This window comes from Ursus americanus, chromosome 21 (genome assembly GCF_024610735.1).
Source record: "Ursus americanus isolate L20-20 chromosome 21, mUrsAme1.1.p, whole genome shotgun sequence".
NCBI lineage: Eukaryota > Metazoa > Chordata > Mammalia > Carnivora > Ursidae > Ursus > Ursus americanus.
Genome location: NC_142147.1, coordinates 34,018,489 through 34,042,211, shown reverse-complemented (window position 1 = coordinate 34,042,211; position 23,723 = coordinate 34,018,489). Strand labels below are relative to the sequence as shown.

Here is a 23,723-nt window from a genome sequence, read left to right as displayed (position 1 = left end):
AGTCTTCTCTGGTTTTAAGGCAGGCATTTTCCTCTTCTAAATATGGTTATGGCATAAACATTTTACTGCTGTTTAGGTAATTGTTTTCATTTGTTTTATCTGGAAATTTCTTTTCCAATAGTGAATATTTGGGCTTTTATTAAATCTTCCAAATCTTATCGACTTATGAAATCCTTCTCCTCCAAAATGTATTGAAGTTGTCTTTGTGACCAATTACGCAATCAAGTTTATAAAGTTTCCGGGAAACCGAAGGAAACAGTGTATGTTATCCACTGGTAGGACACAAAGGTGTTTCTCTCTTAACTCAAGCTTGTTAATATTAGCTTGATCATCTGTCCTTGCTGATTTTTTTTTAATCTTTGTGAGTGCTTTTGTTTTCTAGATTTAGGTATGATGCTGTGTCCTAATTAAACCCCAAGGCCTCTTGCATCCCTTTGCAAACCAAACTATCATTCCGTATGGTTCCTCTTAATAATCTTTGATGCTTTTGACCTTACACCTTTTTTTTTTTTTTTTTTTGAGAGAGAGAGAGAGAACAAGTGATGGGGAGGGGGAGAGCAGGAAGCCCGACGACCCAGAGATGATGACCTGAGATGAAGGTAGATGTCTGACTGAGCCACCCAGGCGCCCCTAAATTCTACTGTGAGATTAATTTTTTCTTCCCAATTTCTTCCAGCAATTCTTCCATTCTTGGGGGAGGGTGGTCGTAACCTTTGCTCAGGTAATACCCTGTTGGTTTTAGCCTTATTTCTTGTAAAAATTGCAGTTAGGTTTTCTAACTTTTCCAATGGGAGAATTCAGCCCATTGGCTAAATCAAATATGTTCTATCCCTTCCATTTTGATTACTACACATTTCTCTTTAATTTCTTATTTTATCCCTTGTTTTTATTCCCGGTCAACTTTGTTTTCTAATGGTCCAAATTAAGCGGGCATTTTCTTTTCACATGAAAGCATCAGAATTAGCTCTCTCCGACTTGCAGGATGCTTTATTTGCTAACTGAACCCCTAGGCATCAAAGTCAAAACTTTGTAGACACCTTTATTGTACTTCTCAGCTCCAAGGTTTTGCTGATATTTAAATATTTTGAATTCCAGACTAGAACAAAATTTTTCATAGTGTGTTTCTGTTTTAGGAATTCTTGTATTTAAGGTCACAAAATCTTAATCAGACTATAAAATGTAACAGTACTAAGTTATTTCCCTTTCTTCATCTATGCTCTCCTGAGGTTTCCCTTGGGGGCGATGCCTATCTGAAAACATTGTATGTCCACAAATACATTTCTGTTGCCTTGACATGTGGGTGGCTGGAGACGGAGTTCTTTGGTCTTACCAGTGCTGAAGAGGACAAGTCTGAGGTTAGCTTTATTTTCTTAGTAGATAACTTAGTATGTTGGGAAGTCTAGCTTTTTATTTATCCTTGGAATTCCAAGGCTCTACAGGCACACCTCAAATACTACGGACATGCTTCCAGACCACCACAGTAAAGCAAATACCAGAATAAAGTGAGTCAAGCGAATTTTGTTTCCCAGTGCACATAAACGATAGGTTTTAGTGTGCAATAACATTGTCTAAACAATGTATATATCTTAATGGTGTTTTGGCAACAAAGTATTTTTAAATTATCTGAGGTTTCAGCAAGTCCGTCTTTGTGCTGGTGGAGGGTCTTGCCTCGACGTTGCTGCCGGATCAGGATGGTGGTTAAGAAGTTTGGGGTGGCTGAGGCAATTTTAAAAAGTTTGCTCCATCCATCGATTCCTTTCAGTTGAACACACAGAGGCCATGGTAGGGTTATTCACTGGCCTAATTTCAGTATATTGTGTCTCAGGGAAAGAGACAGAATGGCTGATTGGTCAGTTTGCTGTTGTATGTGGGTGAGGTCCTTGGTATTCCAGAACAATTAACATACTAACATCAAAGATCCCCATAACAAAAGTTGTACCAAAATGGGGCAGAGACAGGAAGTGAGCAAATGCTTTTGGAAAAATGGTGCTACTAGGCTTGCTCAACACAGGGTTGCCCCAAACTTTCAATTTGTTAAAAAAAAAAAAAAAAGTGCAATAAAACAGGTATGCCTGTACTAGAACAGAAGCTGGGGTCTGGGGTGCATTCTGTTCATCCCTTCCAGGAATCCAGTAACCCCTCTCAAGCAGCAAGTAAGAGAAAGTTCCCTCTTTTAACTTTCATTAATAGCTCCCTGCCCATCTGTTCCCCTTCGCTCTGGGGGACATGCTTGCGTGTGGGTCCCTTCGCGGTGTTCTTTGAGCCTCCTTCACGGTGGTATTGCTCTGGCTTACGAGCCATTTCTTCCATGTTACCTTTTGGGTCACTAATGCAGATCGCTGTGCATATGCTGAATTTTTAAATTCAAGGAATCAGGTTTTTGTTTCAAATTCCAGGAAGTCTTTTTCAGTGCTCTGCTTCGACATCCTTGAAAGTTCTCCTGACTTGTATGGTAGGGTCCTCTTTGGATGCTTCCCACGGCTCTACTCCAGCTGCTGGCACGGGCGCCACGTGTCTACCTGGCTCTGTCCTCCTCTTACCGCGTGTGCCAGGTTTTTTCCTACTTCGCGCTCATGGTGTTTGGTCTGTTGAGGCTTTGTGGCAGGAGCAGAAGTCTCTGCTCCTTGGGCTCAAACTGGCAAACGCTAGCTGCGGAGGCACAAGGAGGGTCTTCCCAGCTGTAAGGAAATCTTCACCATCCTCCAAAACCAGGACCAGCTCAGCGTTAGGGTGCCGCTCCCTGCCCCCGCCCCTGCCCCTGGTCTCTAGAGGGTGCGCGGCAGCCCTTCTGCAAAGGGCTTCACACAACTCTCCCGGCACAGCCCTGACTGGGAACCACAGCGTCCTGGTCTTTGCCCCCCTTAGCTCCCAGCCAGCAGCATCCGCCGCAGGACCAGTACACAGATCCCAGGCGCTGCCAGCCTTGCCCCTGGGTGATGATAGGGATGCACACTCCTATTTCCGCACTTTCTCCTGTCCTGTTCTTCTGAACCTCACAAGTTTAAATCATTTGAGTGGAAGCCCTTTTTCAGTTAATGGCAAGTTTGGATATAATACATCAGCTTAAAAGAAACTTTCAGAGAACAATTCAACATGCTTTCACGAAGATGTGGAGTTATTTTTTCTTTCTGATCTAGTATTCCATTATGAAATATCTAGCCCCAGGAAATAACTTTTAATCAAAAAAAGGTTTATGAAGACCTTCATTATTTATAAAGTAAAAAATGGCAAACAGCCTCCTTGTGCATCACTGGGAGAATGGCTAAGTGAATGAGGGACGCTCGCCTGATGAGACAGGCATTCATGGCTCTGAAAATCATAACCTAGAAACAGGCTTCAGGTCGTCTGTGAAGCAGATAAAGGGCACACGTTCGTGCATATTACAGGAATCCAAGCGTGGCTCGATCACGTGCAAAAAGGAAATCGGCCCAAATGCTCCCTGCAACCGGTTAGGTACAGGGAGCTTACGGGATTTTTTTTTTTCCATCCCCTCCTCCTTTGTTGTACTACTGACTTCTCAAGTGTAGGAGGCAATGAAACGGTGTTGGAAAGATTTTTTGTCAACCATATACGAAGCTAACCGGGCAAAGGACAGAGCATTGATAAGGCAGTTGTGACGTGTCAGTGGCTTCTTGAGAAGCCGCTCGAAGTGCTCACTGACGGTTTTCTGGAGCTTAAGCTCCAGCCAGCCGTCCCTGCAGCAATCACTGGCTCAGAGATGGCTGTTGACCAGAGTCTCTTCCTGGCATAACAGAGGATACGGTAATAACTAAAACAAGGTCTGACCTGGGGCAAGGAGAAAGGCCAGGTCTACCACCCACCCCACCCCAGCTCAGCTCCCCAGAGACGCCTCGTCGCACGGGGGTCGGAAACTCCAAATGGCACTTGCGAGTGCCCGAGAACCAGGTGACAGATGTGGCATTAAAGCTTAAAAACCATCCGCCGGAATGAGATTTGCACATACTCAGCCACCTTTTCTGCCCAAACTCCTTCAGACAGCAGATCTGGGCGCGTTCACTCTCCCCTTGGCACCCCACACCCTGCCCTCACTCCATGCCGTGCTCCGCCGGGGGCAGCCCCGACCACCCCCTCACAGGAAGCCTCCTGCAGGGAGGAAGTTACATCTAGAGAAATAGATTTTCTTTTAAATATACTAAAAGTTTCTCTGCTGCTGGTGTTACCAAATTATTTATAATGTTTCCAAGTTGTTTACAACAGCTTTGCAGAGCGATGTCTAGACCGATGCTGCCCCATCTGCATCCGAAACCAAGTTTATCATATCATTTGTCCATGAAATGTCTGCAGGTGGGCTTTATGTACACACAGAGAAAGCTCTAGTTCCCTTTGCACAGGCAGCAGAATCCCAGAGCCTTCTGTGGCCCAGGGAGAGGTAGGCTTGACTAAGCCGGGGGACTTCAAGTTTACTTATTCCAAGTTTTACAGGTTTACCATCCTGTTAAATAAACTGATCCCAGGGGCTCCTGGGTGGTCTAGTCAGTTAGGTGGTCTTCAGCTCAGGTCATGATCCTGGGGTCCTGGGATCAGGCCCTCAGTGGGGAGTCTGCAGTTCTCCCTCTGCCCTTCCCCACTCTCCCTGCTTGTGGTTGGCCTCTCTCTCTCAAATAAGGAAAAAAAAAAGAAGTGATCCCACATCTGGGACTCAATCCTAAAAAAATAACTCTGAATTAAGGGAGGCAAATAGTAATCACATGAAAAATATCATGGAAGCCTTCATTGTAAGTGGATTCCATGAATGCCCAACTTGGAGGAATGGTGACTAATCTACGGTCAGTCCACTCGATGGCAACACCTGTCCATCATGTAAGTGCTAATAAAGATTAGGTTAACAGTACGAAAACTGTTGATAATCATGAGATTATAAAGCACTTCTCAACAAGGGCAGCTTTGCCAGCCAGGGGACACTTAACAATGTCTGAAGATAATTTGCTTGTTAGACAAGGTACAGGGTTACCGCCCAACAATCCAAATGCAGGGGGCAGCCCCCCCACAAAGGCAGATGCAGCCCTCAATGTGAAGAATGCCAGACTTTGAAAAAGAAACTGGACATATGGATTGGTGTTATTATTACACTTACGTAAAGAAGGCATTGGCCTAGGAAGAGAAGGACTCAAATGGACCAAATGCTTGCTTACTTTATCTACTCGTCTCTTCCCCCACATTATAAAACTGTAGACAGGCACAGTCTGGGCTGTGTGTGTGTATTAAGCCATTTATACAAAATAATGTATTCTGGCTTAGGTCTTTTTAATGGACTTAAAGAACTCAGTCTTACGGGTGATAAATTATCTAAAGAGCCATTTAAGTCTTGGGCGTTCTCAGCAAGGACTTGACAACTAACGCCGTTGTCCTTTCAGGACCGAACATTGCTATCACAGTAAGAATCAGGAAAGGTGATTTTTTTTGACCCATTGCTGAAGGTTCAAGTGACTATTCAGTTCGTATGGAAACATTTATCTTGAGTCTAAAGCACTGACATGTCAAATTTGTTTCAAAATGGAAAACTTTACATTATCCATCGCCTTATCCTGTCAAGACACAATTTTGTTATCAGCAGCCTGTTTTATACCCACACAATGCCTCTGGCTGTCACTGAGATTCTTTTTGCTGCTTTCTGTCTGTCTGTCCTTATCCTGGCATCCTCTTCCATCTCAATGTTTATAAAATGCTTTGAGAAGTGGGAAACTATCAAGATTGCAAAAACCGAACGTAAGGCAGCCAGCTATGCAGAAAAGCCTAATGTTCTCTCCTCTGAGTCAAGTTCATGAATTTTTGCTGCATTGACTATGGCTACAGCTGTTAAAAGGCATCTCCACCCCTGCCATCTCCCTTCCCTGTTGGATGGTTCTCTGCTTTATTCTGGAAGTTGCCAAATAAGCAACTTCCAAATCCCCGTTCAGTTTAGCGCCAACACAACAAGTTAGAGGCTGTGATTTCTCTACGCAGCGAACAACCAGGGAGAGAAAAGAAGGTGCATCTCCAGGGGCGCTGACCAAGGCCACATCAGCCCGCTGGGGTCCAGAACTGTGGGTTTTCTAGTTTATCCAAAGAGAAGTGGGGTGACCACACACTCACCCAGCCCATGCTGATTTTTGTGGTAGGGAGATGGAAAGACCTTGTAAGATTGTATTGGCCACATCAGGCATGGGGTCTTGCAAAAACACATGCCCACTGGGTCTCGTTCTGTGGGAGAGGCTGTCCAGAGGATTGTGAAGCTCCCAAATCACATATGCAGATATTCTCTACCATCAACCTGAGACCTGTACTATCCCAGCTGCATTCACTGAGGCCAAGTCCTTCCCACCAACCTCCCCAAATAGGTTAATCGAAGGAGGGACTGTGCATCTTCAAGGTCTTGACAAAACAAACGGACCAAAGTGGCAGGCTCCTCCGGGAGCAAAGAGAAGGGCACCAGTGCCCATCCCCGTGAACGTGCTTTCCCAGCACAGGCCACAACAGGGCCTTCGTGGATGCTCCCAGCCCGTCTGAAGGGACTCCCAGGACCAACAGCAGGGGGGAAGCACCCGGGAAAGGATGAGCTGCTCTAGAAGAGCATTCATTATCTTGCTGAAACGGAACTGTACGGAGCGCCAAGAGCGTCACCCTGTCTGACTACATGAGCTACTCAAAGAAGCGTACGCCATTCTCCAAGAAGGAAGGAGGCTGGAAGGAAAAACCTGGGACCACGGAGGAATTCTTTTATGACGTGGCATGTCCGACTCGGTAATTCCCAATGGGTTTAAGTCCATCAGCCAACGGTACCCATAGCCCTTTCAACCCCACCAGCACACACAGCTGAGGGAACCCCAATGGGCGTTTCTTCACTCACCAGGACTGGCTGCATCTCACAGAAAACCAGGAGGGAAGCCAGCTCAATGTCTTCGCTGTACCCGTTCTTCAGAGGAACAGATCTGAATCCTGAATAGAAAGGCAATGCAAAGACAAGCCATTAATGTCAGACCTTAGCTTTCTTAGGGTACTCGGGGATCGCATGCCCAGTACCAGGAGCAGGTAAATTAGTGACCTCTGCTGGGGGCTGACTTTCTGGAAACCAAAGGTCCCCTCCTCACGGCTCAGGAGAGGGGCTCCAGAATGTAGCCCTGACGGACATGCCCACACAGAGAATTGCAGTTAAAGATCTCTGCCATGTAGAAATGAAAATCATTCACTCGAAAGAAATCAAAACGTACAGAACATCACACATTTAGAGGGCCTGCAGCTGTGGTTCAATTCCTTAAGTCCTCCAGAGGCCAAAAGGCTCACAGGAGTGATGCAGCCTTGCACCCCCTCCTTCTCTGTCTGTGCAAAGTGTAGGATGGGGGTGTGTTTCCTCCTGGAAGATTTCCAAAAGGAGGAATTCTGTCCCCTGGCAGTCCATAGCAGTAGCAATCCTCCTCAGGAAGCCTTTCTCTATTTATAATTAGGGCACTCATTTAAGTGTTTATTATTTAGGGGGGAGGGCTGAGGTAGAGCTGATCCACCCCCCCCCATTAAGTAGTGTTAAGACAATGCATCTCAAAGGTTGGTTGGTTTGCTTGTTTTAAAATAGTAAAGACTGAAGTCTTGTTCCTACCCACTCTTAAAAATCCCAGAAGTGATTTTTAAGATACAGTTTTGAGTTTCTTTTAAGTCACTAACTATAGTTCTCTAAACCCAGGCAGTTCCAAACCACATGGTTTTCATTTAACAGTGTACCTTGGAGATGATATGACCCTAGTTTGTCTCGAAAGCTTTTATTTGCATTCCGTCTTCCGATTCTCCCGGACAAGCAATGCCTGAATCCTCTGTGTCTTCCGTCATCCAGGTTTTGGCTTGTCCCGTTATTATTCCTACTTCTCTTGGAGAACCTTTAACAGTATCACTTGACTAATCCTTCTCTCCCTTCTCACTGCTTAAGGTGAGGAAGTTGATGTGCTGATTGCAAGCCCACACCTCCTCTCTCCTTCCTTCCCCTAATTGGGGTAAGCTGGATTATTGTCTCCGCAAGATACTGCGTGTAAATACAGCTGACCCTGGAGTAACACAGGTGTGAACTATGCAGGTCCACTCTATACACAGATTTTTTCCAGTAAGTACAGTACTGTGAATGTATCTTCTTAACATGTTCTCCTCCAGCTTACTTTGTATTTTATACTGTATTCTTACAGTATGTGTTAATTGACTGTTTAAGGCTTCTAGTCAGCAATAGGCTGTTAGTAGGTTTTGGGGGAGTCAAAAATCTGGGGTGGCTTTTTGACTCCTTGAAGGATGGACATCCCCAACCCCCACATTGTTCAAGGGTCAGCTGTATTATTTCATTTTGTAACCATAGTTCTTCCACAAAAGGAGACATGGTTACAAAGTTTTCAAACATACAGCAAAGCTAGGTTAATATTACAAGGAACCCTGGTATACCAGCCACCTAGTTCCTACCCCAACCTGCTCCTAGGTTGTTGGTTGTTTTATCACATGTATCCACTCTGCCATGTAGTATACAGGTGTATATGTATTTCAAGGTGAGATGAAGACATCTGTACACTTGCTCCTACATACGTCAGCAGGCATCTCATGAACTGAGCTCAATACTTGTTTTCAGTGTTCTTCTGATTTCAAACGTGTGCATGTCACTGTGTGGAAGTTTCAAACGTCTAGTGCTCACTACCTTTCCACTGGACTTCTCTATCCGTGTTTGTTAGCTAAACTTGTCCTCTCATTTTCTTTAATATGACCTTGTGAGACACATAATCCTCAAATGGCACAGATTTGAACACATCCATTTTTTGATTTTACACTTGAGTGACAGTTTGGGTATAAAACTCTCAGGTCAGACCTTTCCCCAGAGGATTTTGAGGACATTGCTTTCCATGAATAGTGGAGTTTTCTGACCTATTCTTCCCTTCTAAGTGACGTGGTTTTTCTTGGTTTGTTTACTGGTCTGTTTTTGCCTGGATATCTCAGCATTCCTGCTATCTAGCCTAGCGCTCCTCCAGCTTTAATAATACGGGAATTTTATTAAAATGCAGATTCTGACTGGGGGCTAGGGTGGGGCCTGAGCTGCTGCATCTCTAGGAACTGGTCTGGGGACAGTGTGGAAGAAGTCGTCTAGGTGTTGATCGACTGTTACAACGTACTAGACTGCTGAGCATTCCATGGTATCGGGAAGGCTATCAGGTACCCCCTGTACTCCAAGACATGGCAGTGCCCTTTTGCTTAGAACCAACACTCAGCAGGTGTCCCCAAATTTGGAGAAGTGAACCCCATCCCCATGTCCCTCCTTCCAATGGCCAAGTCTCATTTCATGAGCAGCCTTCATACATCTTGGGGTTAGGATGGAAAGGTGTTTCCCAACTGAAATTACTAGAAACAGTTTGGTTCAGTTTTATCCTTGTTGGTTTGGGTTGTGTCATAGATGAAAGGGAAGTAGAGGCCTCTTTTAAAGCATGCTCAGTATTTTGGCTTATTAGGAGTAGGGGAGGCCTACAGAGCAGGACGAACGTGGGGTGTGCAGTGAGACATTCCTGGGTCTGCAGCCCAGCTCTGGTCCTACAGGTGTGTGACCTTGAGCAGGTTAATTAACATCTCGAGGCCCCAAAGCGCTCATGTTTAAAAAGCAGAGATGATAAAACCTCTAATCCTTGCAGCAGTCCTGTGAAAAAGAGTTTAAGGCACAAAACGCAATAAATGATGTTTTCCTTCCTCTCTGAGCTCCATCTGGCTCAAAAGCTTAAGTGCATCCCTAACGACAATGGGTAGAGTTTGTGAGTTCAGAAGGTTCCCAATGCCTTATGCGAAAAGCCATATTCCTTCCCTGAATATGGCTGTGCAGGCCTTGCCAGAAATTGCACAGGAGTGAGACAAGGTCCTTACTGACCGTTCTCACAGCTGGGGGAAGGGTCACATTTTTTGTCATCCATGATCTATATTGCTGTTTTTAAAAAATACAAAGATCTTACTGATTTGAGAGAGAGGCGGAGGAGAGGGAGAAGCAGGCTCCCTACTGAGCAGGGAGCCCAACATGAGGTTCGATCCCAGGACCCTGAGATCAGGACCTGAGCCAAAGGCAGATGCTTAACCGACAGAGCCACCCAGGCGCTCCCCTCCTTTGTATTTTAAATCTCCAAGCTAAGTCCTAGCATTGTCGAGATTAACGGACACAGTTTGGCTAAGGGATGGTTCATCAACTCTGACCTCTCTCCAAGGCAAGGCGTTAGGAGCAACTATAAAGCTCACACCCCTCGTCCTTCAAGAGGATATGGTAACGAGGTCCTGATAGCAGAGCTGCCTGTCTGTGCAGGATGAGCCTGGGGAAGGTGGGGTAAGAACAGACGAGGATGGTAAGATGAGCAGGTGAGCTCAGTCCTCTTGCAGGGCCAGCTGAGATGCTAGTGAAACCTACACCTTCCTGCTTCTCCCCCCAACCCCCCGGTAGAGCCTAGCACCCAGGGCCCTGCACTTTCTAAGCTCATGGCTAGTTGGGCAAGGGCCAGAAATGATCAGATTTACAATACTAAGAAAGGTAGAAATTTAGAGAGTATCTAATATGTTTCAAGTTCAGAAAAAAACAAAGGAAACAGAATATAAGGTTTCCAAACAACATCAAGAAAAAAGACTGTATTGGTATATAAATCACTGAGTGATCGGTTTCTCTTGAAAAATGATCCTTGGGGAACAGTGACCTCATGAGGACTCTAGAAGGATCTATGATCTTAAGGCTCATGCCTCAGAAATACTAAGGAAGGGGAGAAAGGGAATTGAGCATCGAGTGAGGGCCTATTGGTCAAATGCGACACATAAAATTCCGCAGGAGAGTAAAAGTAGAGAAACTATAAGGGTGGCCGCATCGACAAAGCAGCATCAAGCTCACTGTGCCCCAATCCCCTCCCTGGGGGGTCTATTTCCGCACTGGGGGGGATGGGACTCAATTTGTTTTTTGGGTTTTTAAATTTTTGAGAGAGAACATGTGTGCATGCCAGAGGGAGCACGAGTGGGGGGAGAAGGAGAAGCAAGCCCCCTGCAGAGCAGGGAGCCCGATGCAGGGCTGAATCCCAGGACCCCAAGATCATGACCTGAGCTGAAGGCAGACGCTTAACCAACTGAGCCACCCAGGCGCTCACAACTGGAGGTTTATCAACCATTCAGTTTTATGGAATAGGAAGGAGAAGCTCTCACGATGTGGGAAGAGGCAGATCTGAGACTGTAACTCACAGCCGATCGGGGCCCTTTCCTTCCCAGCCGGGGACAGTGCCAGCCAGGACACGTGGGAGGTGCAATCATACTGCAGCCCCCAGCCTTTCAAAATGAGACCTAATGCCCCCCTGCCTGGTGGACCATCCCCTAATCCAGCTTTGCACACAGAGGCCTGACTGCACAGGGCGCAGCCTCCCTTAGTCTGGATGTCAGCTCACGGTGACCACCTTACGTGATCAGCCGTCCAAGCCACCCAGTTTTGCAACAATGTAATAAAAGCCAGGAAGAATGCTGCTTCATTCTTTCTAAAGCCAGCAGCAGCACAGACCAAAAGTGATGCTAGCCCAAACTGAACCTCTTAATTAAAATGTCTTACCTGATTTGATTCCTTTGATGGGGTAAGTGGCGTGGGCGAGGAAATTGGGATCACTGAACATATCTTCCTCGTAGACCACAAAGCGCAGAAATGCCAGGTTGGGGTCGTAAATTTCAAAGGTCACTTTCTCCTGTGTTGCAGCCCAAACAGGACTTAGGCCATTGTCATCTGGAAGGAGACTGAGGCTCAGCAGAGGTTCCACTGGTCCTGCCCCCTCCTGGTAAAACCACCTCTCTATCCCTCGGCCTTTTGAATCTCTTTAGCAGCCCTATAAATATGTATCCATGCCAAGATCTAAGAAATACTTATTTTTCCAGTAGCATTCCTGGTAAAGATGCTATCACAGGTCTGGCCCATAGTAAGCAGAGAAAAGAAGAGACCACATCCCCTTGCTACAGTTCCCATCTCCGCCCCCTCGGGTAGGGCAGGAGTGGGATAGCGGGAACAGGTAGGTGTGGAAGAGATCAGAGTGGGGACAGGGACGAGGGTCTGGCTCTCTCTAGAGGTAGAATGCATGTGGGTTCCGGAGTCGTCGGGGTGAACCAGCCTCGTGGAGCAAGGGCAGCAGCTAGCCCGCCTGCCCGCCCACCTTGGGAAATGCCAGTATACACCAGAGTCGTTCACCAGGCCGCCTCTTACCAGGGGCTGTGTTCCCAGGCCTTAAAACATTGACTGTTTACTCCTGGCTGCAGACCCTCCCTTCCCTCAGAGGCTAAAATCACCCAGGGGAGGCAGCAGCCTGGGGGGTCAGCCACATCTCTGTGTCTCTGCTCCTTAGCCTTGGACACAGTAGATAAGCAGGTGGGGGGCCGGCCCAGGACTCCCAACATGAGTGACAGCAAAGAGCAGCACTGTGTACCCATCCAGCTAGTTAATCGTGGGGCCCTGGGTTCTCCCCCACACCCCAAGCTGAGCCATAGCAGGCACTAGGGATGAAGGAAAAGCCCCGGACAATAAGTATACACAAAACCCCCCACCGGCTGCAACTTACTCACAACTGTTGTCTTAAACTTGTTGTTGTCATATTCGGCTCCGCAGATTTCCACCTCCACAAAGGGACACGCAATACTTCGTCCAAGCTTGGGGAGATGGCGAGCCCCGAGAACCTAGGACACCAAAGGTAAGTACTGGGATTCTCCCCAATGCAGCAGAGAGCTCAGTCTGGGTGCTGGAGAAGGACCATAGGAGGTCCCAGCCAACCCTCTGCCAGGGGGGCCGCCCCACTGCTTCCCTCTAGTGGATAGGGAGATAGGGCCGGAGAAGCCAAGATCCGAGCCCGCCTGCCGTCACACTCACAGACCTGCCCTGAGCACAGACACGCACACACGTGTGCCCATGGACAACCTCCAGAGACAGCCCAGGAAAGAAAGTGGTATTTTTTTTAAGAAGACTTTTCATTACACATGCTGCATTTTTTTCTTCCTTAATCATATGAAAAATGCAATTTAAATCTCTACCTTGCATAGTTTCCAAAAGAGAAGAAAACCCAAACTCTTACAAAGAGACATAACTGTCTCTGAAAAGTTGGATGCATTTTTAACAATTTTCACCCCCTAAAACTGGTCGCTGGGGGGAGACACTCTTCCGCGAAGACCAAACGGCCATTTCTCATGCTGTATTTCCCTCCTTCCCTGGCTGAAGGCGGACTTCACTGAGACCCTGCTGAACCCAGCAAAAGATGAATTCCTACCTCACCCCAGCAGGTGACATGGAGAGGTGACCAAGTCCCCTCCCTATGACCCTGGGGTGCCCTGTAATTCAGATCCTGAAACAGTGACTGGGGATTGATGGTTTCAACAAGCTGACAGGTGTCACTAGGCACAGGCCTCAGTTACCTTGACTGACAGAGTCATCAGGATCTTCCTCTGGGACTCCGGTGGCATGGGGTCATACTTCTCGGACCTCATGCTCTCAGGCTGGAGGACGTAGCCCGTCCGCCCGTTGAGTGAGAACAAGGCGTGATTCATCTGCATGTACTTGTCTGGGAAGGAAAGGGAACGGCAGCTGTAAGAAAAGGTGGCCTCTTGGGCCGGCGGTGCTACGTGGGGAGTGATTTATACCTGTTTCCAAAAATAATTTCAGGCACTTGTTAAATTATGCATTAAAAAAAAAAAAAACCCAACTGGTGAACGCCATTCTAGGTATTACACTAAAACCTACTCAGCACTCAAAATTTCTTACATTTTTTTTCGTAAGAGTTAATTTTAAAATTTCACTTAAGATAGGCCTCAGGGGAAAAAAAGTCATTTTAACTCAAATGACAGGGAAAGATCCACACAGGAAAGCGATCTGATAATGTTGCTATAAATACCTCCACCCCATTAGCGAGATGAGCTAAGAAGCAGGAACAGTTTGCAGAAAAGAAAATGCTTCCTAAATACGCGGAAAACTGGCTCACTACTCCTAACAAGGGAAGCCCTCAAGGTAACGTGACATCAATCTGCACCTGTCTGATGCGCAAAGATCGAAAAGTTTGATAAAACTAGGTTGGTGAAGTCATGCTGGCAAGGTGTATTCGAACGTCTCCCCACTTTGCATTCCCACCCACGGTGTCTCTGGAGGGCAGTATGGTGAAGCGTTGGAGCTCAGGCACGACGGGGTGCAGGGGTCCAGTGGGTCTCCTCAGGAAAGTTGGACCAAAGCCAGTGCAGTAGCCCCTGGCCTGTGCTCTGAGTGCCCGTGCGTGAAGCGCCGCGGTGGGGGAGACTGGTTAAATAGTTGAGGGTTCCACTCAATGGAACCCGGCATACGCGTTAAGACAATATAAAGGAGACGAGTGAAGAGATATCAACAAAAGAGCACAGCACTGTGATTTATGCTACCATTGGAGTAAAAAAAGTTTTGCATGTTGGCTTTTCTCGGCAGTGACCATCTCGGCAACAGTCTGAGCATGAAGCCCTGAAAGAAGGATGGGCCAGGAGAAGGGCTCCCTGAAGACAGCCACCAAACACCTGGATCCAGCTGTGCCTGAAGCTCGGTGCCAACTCCTGGACTTCTTCATTACATGAGCTCAGGTGTGTCCTTCCTCCCCTAAGCCCCCCCTGCTCAGCGTTGGTCACCTGGCATCGCAGAGCCCACCAGAAACAAATGCCCGATATGCCAGCACCACTCCAACACTAGCATGCTGGGTGAACCCTGACAGATTCTGGGATAGCAGGTCACACTGGTGGCCCCAGAAGACTGCCTGGTGTGATGCCACCATCGGTGCTCCTTTACCTGGCGTCTGGAAGTTGAGTGCCACCATCTGGGAGCCGCACAGCCAGAGGCGAAAGGGGTCGTAGTTGGAGGAGTCCACCCTCTGTCCCTTTGGGTAAACACGGGTCAGGCCCTTCTGATTGTACTTCAGGAGGTCGATGGGTTTCTGCCTGACGACACTGTCCGCCTTCGTCTCCACAAAGGAGCGGATTTCTCGGAAGTCGGGGTTTTCTGCACACACGAGACGGAGTCACCATTTATCTGTCTGATGCATTTCCCTAACGCTCCCTGCACCAGCTGGGTTCGCGGTGGGAAATGAACCAGGGACCTCAGGGCCAAGCCAGTCCAGTGGCACGGACACTCTTACTGTAACCGGTACTGCTCTGGGCCCTTGCCTTCCGAGGATCCCAGTGTTCCCACAGCCTTTTAGTCTGGGGTGAGTGTAATTTACCTCTTGTTTAAAATCACCACCAGCCTTGTGCCCAAAGTGGTACAGAAGGGGACACGGTGGAGGGTGGCCGCAGGGCTCAGCAGGAGATTTTAGGGTCTGGCTTCCTCCTCAAAGGGGAGGGAAAATGAGGGAACCAGGCACCACGGGGGAGGGAGAGTCCACTGCTGGCAGGCAGGGGTGGGCTCAGAGGGGGGCACAAGACCATGCAACTGAGGCAGCCGGCCCCTCAACATGAGTCCGGTTCTGAGCTCTGCCACAGGGACCAAGGGACCAGCCGCCCAGGGACTGGTAACTAGGCTTCAGTGCTGTTTCTCTGCTCCTCTGTCCTGGAACCACAGAGGCTTGAGATCAAAGAAAGGGTAAAGAAAAGAGGAACAAGATCGTAGGAGGGCAAAGAACTTGCTCCTTTGGAGATCGGAAAAGATTCATGTTTGAATCCTTCTGTGGCAAACTCCATGGCCCCCAAAGCCCTCCAGGTCCTGATTCCTGGAGCCCGTGACTCTGTGACTTAAAGGGCCAAGGGACTTTGTGGGTGGGACTAAATTAAGGAGCCTGAAAGGGGGAGATTGGCTGGGCCCTAAATGTAGTGTCTGTGGATGAGAGAGGTAGAAGGACATGTGACCGCTGGCCAGGGGCTGCCGGCAGCCACCGGAAGAGGCAAGGCACGGATACCCCCCTCGGACCTCTGGCCGGAGCAGGACTGCCAGCATCTGGGCTGTAGCCCGGTGACACTGAGGTTGGATTTCTGGCTTCCAGGACTGCGAGCGAGCAAACGGGTGGTGGTTCCCACCACCAGGCCTGCTGTAACCCACTGGAGCAGCAGTGGGAGAATATTGCACCTTCTGGGAGAGTTTTCTTCCTAAAGACACCAGAAGGGCGCATCTCAGCTGCATGCTCGCCCTGAGGACGCACTACACTTAGAGCAGTGGAGAAGGAGCAGAAGCCGCTCTCACTCTGCCCTCTGACAGCACCTGACTCCAAAGGAAACCACGGTTTGCAGGGAAGGGCAGGGGCAGAGCCAGGGGAGACCGTACCTAGATTATCCTTGGTCTTGCTGGTCGGCTTGCAGTAAACTACCAGGTCCGAGAGCTCGATGGCGATGGACTGGTTCTTCTCCCAGTACTTCATGTTGTTCTCCTGTTGGAGCCAGCCCCCAGCATCAGCCCTGAAGCTGGCCCGCATTTTCCTCCCCAGAAACCCCCACCCCTTTTCCGCCTCCCGCAGGCTCAGATCCTTAATACAGTTGGAAGCTTTCCTTGGCCCTACCCCTCCTCTCCTGCCTTCCGAAATTCCTACATTGTTTCCACCCAGAATTGGACGCTAGCTGGATCCCTAAAGATGGCTCTCAAGAACGAGGGTGAGGGTCCCCTTTGTCAGAACCCCACTCTCCTCCACGCTCTGCTCAGAGGCTTTTGCCCCATCCATTCCCCTAAAACCACATTTAGACGTCTCCAAGCCCACGACCTCCTGTCCTGATGGGCGCCGCACATCCTTGTTTGAACCCTCTCACCCATCACAGCTCGCGACAAAGGCTGTCCAGGCCCTCGGCCATTGCCCCTTGGCGGACACGCTATCCAGTCGATCTCCATCTGTGTAAGGATGAGTGCTTGCTTCACCCCAAACCAGACAACTTTCTCAGGTCTCCCCAGATTCTGACTTTCTCCCCCTGGCACAGGGGAAACCCAGAGAGAAAATTAAGTGCAGGTGCTACCCTTTACCATTTACAGGGCTACGTAGCCTCGAGCCCCACATGCCAGGTGCGTGATGGATATCATGGAGGGTAGCCCCACCTCCCCCGAGAGGTAGAATTTGTGCCCATTTTGCAAAGAAACGAGGTTGAGTAGCGTATCCACACTCCAAAGCAGGCCAGTGACGAGACCCGATGCTTCCACATGGGGCCTCACCCTTGTTAGCACCTTGCTTTGTCCCTTATACGTCATCTCCTGGAGAAGCTTTTTCTAAAATCCTCCTGAGTTCAGATCCTGGGTCCCTCTGAACCACAGCAATGACCACCTGCTCCTCACACTGTACCCCCCCCCCAATCATCCTTCCTCTGCCAGTCCATGAGATCACTCCTGCTTCTGGACTCTGCCCAAATCATTCCTCCTCCAGGAAGCCGTCCTGGTTAACTCCGGCCAGGACTAGGAAAGGAGTGGTGCATGCACCACTCGTGCCTAGAGCTGTCCCCACAGAGACCTGTGCAGGTAGCAAGTGTTCAGGGGACAGCCGGTGATTTGGGGAGCGATCTTCCTAACGCCTGGTTAGGACAGCAGGAACTGGAATGAGACATGGACTCAAAGGCTGGCCCTCTATTTACTGGCTGTGCACACTGGGCACATCATCTCTCTGTGCCTCAGTTTCTACAATTAGAAAATGAGGTTAACCGGAGGGCTCCCCTCCTAGGGCCACTGAGATGTAAGCAGGGAGCTGCACCCCACCAGGTGTGTGGAAGACCCCAGTGGTGGCCCTTCAGACCGCCCTGCACATGCTTCCCCTAAGGACAACAGAATTGTATAAAACATGGCCCACCCGTGCTGAATTGTGGAAATTTGGCTTCACAAAGCACAGAGCTAAGACAAGTCAGAAGGTGTCCCTTTCTTCCCCCAACCTCAGCAGAAAACAATGTTTAAGATAAAAAAAAACCTCTTGCTTCTTCGAAATTGTGCAACAATTACTCTCCAGACCCGTAGGTTTAACCCAATGGGCTGTCTCAGAATTCGAAGTCACAGCCCGCTTCACTGGCGGCCTTTAGGAAACGAACTAGACAATCTTGGTGACCGGTCTTTTGCCCTCCATGGTCAGGTCACAGAGGCCTGAGCAGGGGGTCGGGGACAGACGGGACGATACGGCCGTGGCCAGGAGCCAGCAGTGAGCTCAGTGTTCATCGTGTTGGTTTCCCCGGGACTGCGGGGGCCTCTTCCCTGTTCCCACACCTGCTCCTCATACAGCCGGCTCTGCCCAGAGGCGGGATTCCGTGGTTTCTGCCCACTGCTGTTTTCCTAACCTTCACACGTAATAATGAGAATTAGCAGACGTAAAACCAATTAAGGAGGAATGCAGATCAAAAGCAGAGAACAGAAGCCTTGAAGAGCCAGGCTCGAGTTCAGGACCCTTCCTGCGGGGGTGGAGAACCTTCGAGTCAGGTTGCATTTGTCTCTGGTAAGAGCAGTGGGGAGCCCCGGAGCGCACCATACCCCTTTCTCCTCTGAGCCCCACAGACCATCCTCAGGCCTGGGTGCCTCGGAACGAGGGCTGTAGGACCAGCAACTAAGGGCTCTCTCACTACTGTTTTCTCTACTCTCAGCTTGGGGGGGGGGGTTCCCAGAACCCCAAATGCTAGCACATGCTCAGGAGGGTCCCGTCCCGTGCTGGCTGACGGTGTCCCCCAGATCATGACAACAACCATTCAACTGACGAGAGGAACATACCTACAAGGTGGGGGAACCGATCTTCAAATGAACCCCAGAACAGTGGTACCCCACTCCAGCCCCCACCCCGTGGCAGGAGGGCAGAAAGGCTGCCCCCCAGCAGCAAAAGCAGGCACAGCCATACTGGCCACAAGGTCATGGTTCAGCCCACGTGCCTGGCGACGCTGTGACATGTCTAGGGAAGCATGTAAGGCCTCTGAATAGACTCGAGGACAGGCCAAGAGAGCAGGCACTCCCAGGAAGGATGCCCATCTGCCCAGCCCCCTGCAGAAAGCCTTCTAAAGTAGACCACATTCCAGGGTGTTGAAAGGGGGGCCCGGGGGCTTCTGCAACCAGAGACTGGCCAAGATGTGAGTGCCCGCCCAGGGGGAAGGGAAGAGCTCAGGACACTGGAGGAAGGAGATTCATCAACTGTAACCAGAGGTCAGAGGGACCCACAGGTCCTGAGAAAGCCTGGAAGTCAGTCCTTTGGATCAAGATCTGCCTTAGAAGCAACTGGGACATGGGAAACCCACAAGAAAGCCCAGATGGCACCTTGCTCCATCATCCAAGAAACAGTAACCTGGCCCGTGTCCTCCTGGTAGGACAGAGAGATGGTCCCCCGAGCCCCGCTGTGTGTCAGGCACAGGGCCTGGCCCCTTCCGTGCATCATCTCATTTCATCCTCCCTGCATCCCGTGACTTACGTATTGGGCTCACTTTACAGACAAGAAAACTGAGGCCCAGAGACATGCAGTTACTTGCCCAGGGCCCAGCCCTGCCTCATTCTAAACCTGCCGTTCTTACCCGGAATATCGCCCTTCTCATAAACCCCTCCAGCCGGACACTAGTGCGCCAGTTGGGATGAACCCTGAAACATCCCTTCCCATCGGGAGTGGAAGTTCTGCCCCAAAAACACACACTGGAGGAGGGACAGACCGGGGTCTTGTTGAGTTCGAGGACCCCCTGCAGGTCCAGGGAGGTGAGCTGGGGCCATGCTCACTACGGGGGAGGAGACCCAGGCTGCTGTGAACGAGGTTTACAGCAAGAAAGCATTCAAAGTGAGGAGCACAGTACTCCCCGTTAGGATACGCAGGGTAAGACAGTTCCAAATATCAATGATCACTCTACCCCGTGAGCCTTCTGAAGGTTCCAACCGGCTCTAGCCTCCCAAGGGACCGCCAGGGTCCCTTTCTGCTCCATGAGGACTGGCGCGCCTATGGCCCAGCCCCACTCCACGTCTTCCCTGCGCCTCCCGCGGCCCGGGCCCACCCACCGCCTCCACAGAGTGAGCCCTGCTGAGCCGAGTGCCCACCTTGGTGTCCATCTTCCAGGTGATCTCCCGGATGCTCTGGAACCACTCGAAGAGCTCCTCCACCTTGTCCGTGGCAAACTCGACTGGGGGGTCGCCTTGCTTCTTGGGCTCCAGGATAAACACGAACTGTTTCTGGTTTTTCCCCTGGGGGGCTTTCACTTCGGGAGAGAGAACAGCGAAAGTCCTGAGCAGCCCGTGTGGGAAGGACTTCACACTGCCCAAGCCGCCTCTTGCACGAACCCAGCCAAAGCGCATCTGCTACAGGCCTGGTCCACGGGGACCGGGGCGTCTGCCTTGTGGCAGGCAGGCTCTGGCCTCTCCCCCTGCATCACGGCCTGAGATCGGCAGCCGGCTGAGTCGTGTTCTTGAAGAAGCTATGTCGGCAGCCTAACACCCTGTACCTGCGGGTGTGATTTACTTGGAAATGGGATCTTTGCAAATGTCCTTAAGGATCTTGAGAGGCGATCCTTCCGGATTTAGGATTTCCCAATCCAAGAACTAATGTCCTTACCAGAGAAAGGAGAGGGAAACGTGAGACACAGACACAGGAAAGATGGCTCCGAAGACAGAGGGAGACATTGCAGTGCTGGAGTGCCAAGGATCACCAGCGGCCACCAGAAGCTAGGAGACAGGCATGCAATAGATTCTGTCTGCAGAGAAAGCATTTTCTAGAAAGAAAAGGCCATGGGAGGAGAAATTACCTGCTCAGTAATATCACTGCCTAAGATCTCTGAGCTCTTGTAGGCCAGGCAATATTTTAACCAGATCACATGCACGGGCTCTCATTTAACCCCATCACAACCTTTGAGGGGTGTTACTCGTTTTATATACATGTTACAGGAGAGGGAACAGACTCATTGAGAGGAAGTTATGCAGCTATGAGTGGCAAAGCGGAGGCTCAAATTGGACCTGGCTCCAAACTCCCTCTTCATAACCCCCGAGCCATAGGCCTGTGCTCTGCAAATAGGGCCCAGCCCCGAATACCCCAGCCCTGCTTCATCTCTTAACTGGCCGTGGGACCTCAGCCAGGTCTCCTGGTCCCTGAGGGGCTGGGTTTCCTCGTCTGTCACGTGGAACACAGACTCAGTGTCCTGGGTGCACAGGCTAACGGATCGGTGGACGGCAGCCCCCTCCCTGCCTGGGGTGCTTCTGACACCCGGCTGTGGGGATGTGGGTGGGAATCCATGCTCAGACCATGTATGTACGTACCGACGTTATAGGTGTTGAGATCCAATATTCCCCTACAAAGAGACCCTAAGGGATTGTCTTCAATAATCTGTGAAGAAACAAGACATAACTCACATTAGTCTTAACAGGAATAATAAAAAGACAACCGGTTTTCCAAAGCACACCGTTTAGCAGAGACACTGCCTGTGGAACTGTTTAAAATGCATTTTCATTACAGGATACATCCGTGGGGAGAGCGCTCAATAATGAAGCGTGTTGCTGACGGGGACCCCGCGGCGAGCAGGTGCCAGCAGGTTCAACGGTTCATTTTCCGGTCTGTAAAAACGAGCCTTGTGAATTCTAGAACAGGTTTTGAAGCACTTCCATGAATCTGGTCTCAAAAAACAGCCTCGACCCTTATTCTGACATTATTATGAAAGGGGCCAGCTAGCCTCCTGAAGCCCAATTCAGCAACCTTCTGTGGTTCCCCATGTCCCAGGGGCACGATGCCTGTGCTCCGGGATCTGCTTGAAGGCTCTCCAGGCCCTGGCCGGCCTTCCAGCTGCACCTGTCACTGCACGTCTGCGGCATCCAAAGGTGCGGGTGTAACAGGGAAGATCTTGCTCTCTGGACAGCTGGCAGAACCGTGCCTGCCCAGTGCTTGTATTGGCCCCACCCCTGCACCAGGGTAATGCTGACTGGGGGTGAGGGGTCGCATGCCTGCCTCAGGCCCGGCATGCTGAACACAGCCACGTTCCCGACCCCACACTTTTGTTTAGGCTGTACCTCCCACCTGGAGTTCCCTTCTGCCAGCCTTGCTGTTGCTCTCTAACTTGACTTCTAAGGCTCAAATGTCCATTACTCCATGCAGTCTTCCCAGATTGCCCCAGTTGCCTTAGGAAATTGCTTGGGCTCGGAAAGGCCTTAAAGTCCTCATCACAGAGAGTCCATCATTGGTGCAGGGCGGTCACCTACCCCGGGCGCTCTCTGAGCCTCCTGGGCAAGGGGAGGCGAGGGAAAAGAAACCAGGTTTGCAATGTCACCAGGAGGGCCTCGCTTCACCGCCACTTAGGCCCGCCCTGCTTACTCAAACGAAGCACGTTCAGAACGTCTGGCAGCCACACAAAACGTGTTTCATTTGCAAGCTGCTTTAAGCAAAGGACAAATTCCCCGTTTGGCCATTTTCACACCGGAGGGAATGCTCCTGCCTACGCAAAGCCTTCCAGCCCAGTGCAACCTGATTAAAACATGACAGGCTTGTCACCGGGACTTTCGCCCACAACTGGGGGGACAATCCCGATTTCCCTGTCACTCTGGTGTCCCTGTTCTGCTGCTTCACAGGGACTGCACGGCAGCCTGTTGTGACATGGCCCTGTAAAGACAGCTCAGCGGATTCCTCGAAGAACAGGACCGGCAGGTCACCCAGTGCAGTGACCCGGACTCACCTGCTTCTCCATCTCCTCCCCGTCGAATGTTGAAATGTCCTCGACGTAATTGGATGGGAAGTACTGCTGGATTCTGGTCCCATAGTCTCCTTTCCACCTAGATGAAAACAGAGGGCATCCAAGGGCCTTCGTGGGGCTGTGTTAATGATCCTCACTGCTCATTAGGTCCCAACCACCGGGGCGGGGCGCGGGGGGCGGGGAGGCGGCAAGCAGCCAAGTGACCAGAGGGGAGTGGTCATTATCTGTGACAACCGAGCATTTCAAAGGGTTCCTCTGCTTTTTTAAATCAGCAATGAGTGAGTGGAGGGTCCATGTCCTCCCCGTAACACGATTCTAATGTTTGGACAAGGACACCACAAATGTCAATGCTTTAGGTGGACATCAGAGGCCATCTGAGGCAAAAGTGCACGTCTAGAGCAGGCTCAACCCCACTGCAGGGGGAGCTGTGAACTTAGAGACAAGGAAGGTTCTGGAGCTAGATAGCCTGGAATCAGATTCCAGCTCCACCACCACCGATAACATGGGAATAATCCCAGTGCCTCCCTCAGAGGATTTTATTGGGACCAGAGGATTCCGCATATGCTGAGTGTTTTTAACAGCACCTAGTAGCCAGTAAAAGCTCAAATAATGTTAGTTCTCGTTAGTCAGCTAAAGTACAACCCCCCCCCCAACCTTCTTCCCTCCTCTGTGACAGCACTGATAACAAGGGACATACCGATCCATGTACGTGTCTCAACTCCACCAAACTGTGGTCACCTCTAAGGTTCTCCCCCCAAGTAGCGCCCAGGTATGGGGGCCACTCCCTCCAGCTGCCCCACTGTAGGTACCCTCTGCATCCAGGAAGCTCTATGCAGAATGCATCTCTGACCACACCGCACCCACAGCTCCCAAACTCTCCAGAACCAAGCCTAGACACTAGCTTGACCCCAGGAACACCTGGACCTTAGCTCCTGCCTCTCTGTGCCTCACACTTGACCCTCCTCCCAGACAGCCTGTCCCCCCCACCCTTCTGCCCCTGCTGTGCTGCCTAGCTTCCATGCCTTGGTCCATGTCCTTTGTATCTAGCTTGTCCCTACTAACCATTTGAGACTCAGCTCAGGCACGCCTCTTCCAGGGAGCCTTCTCTGACTGCTACCTAAGCTGAGTGCTCCTCCTCTGTGCTCCTGTGGCATCTGTCCGCACAG

General features: G+C 50.1%; 1 protein-coding gene and 1 long non-coding RNA gene across 6 annotated transcripts in view; one reads left to right on the top strand and one right to left on the bottom strand.

Moving 5' to 3' along the window:
- The window catches only part of PLCG2 (phospholipase C gamma 2), a 141,215-nt gene that overhangs the window by 13,915 nt on the left and 103,577 nt on the right, over positions 1-23,723 (bottom strand). For all 5 annotated transcript variants that reach the window (XM_045796076.2, XM_087870639.1, XM_087870640.1 and 2 more), the window contains 9 exons: positions 22,540-22,636; positions 21,137-21,203; positions 19,928-20,085; positions 16,241-16,343; positions 14,777-14,986; positions 13,396-13,541; positions 12,552-12,666; positions 11,561-11,728; positions 6,848-6,936 (listed from right to left, as the gene is read on the bottom strand). In XM_045796076.2, the coding sequence (XP_045652032.2) occupies positions 6,848-6,936; positions 11,561-11,728; positions 12,552-12,666; positions 13,396-13,541; positions 14,777-14,986; positions 16,241-16,343; positions 19,928-20,085; positions 21,137-21,203; positions 22,540-22,636 (1,153 nt within the window). The remainder of the gene's footprint in view (positions 1-6,847; positions 6,937-11,560; positions 11,729-12,551; positions 12,667-13,395; positions 13,542-14,776; positions 14,987-16,240; positions 16,344-19,927; positions 20,086-21,136; positions 21,204-22,539; positions 22,637-23,723) is intronic.
- Positions 12,599-22,545, top strand: LOC123791350 (uncharacterized). Its single transcript, XR_006779356.2, has 3 exons — positions 12,599-12,680; positions 14,426-14,574; positions 21,333-22,545. It is a non-coding gene; the product is annotated as an uncharacterized LOC123791350 (long non-coding RNA).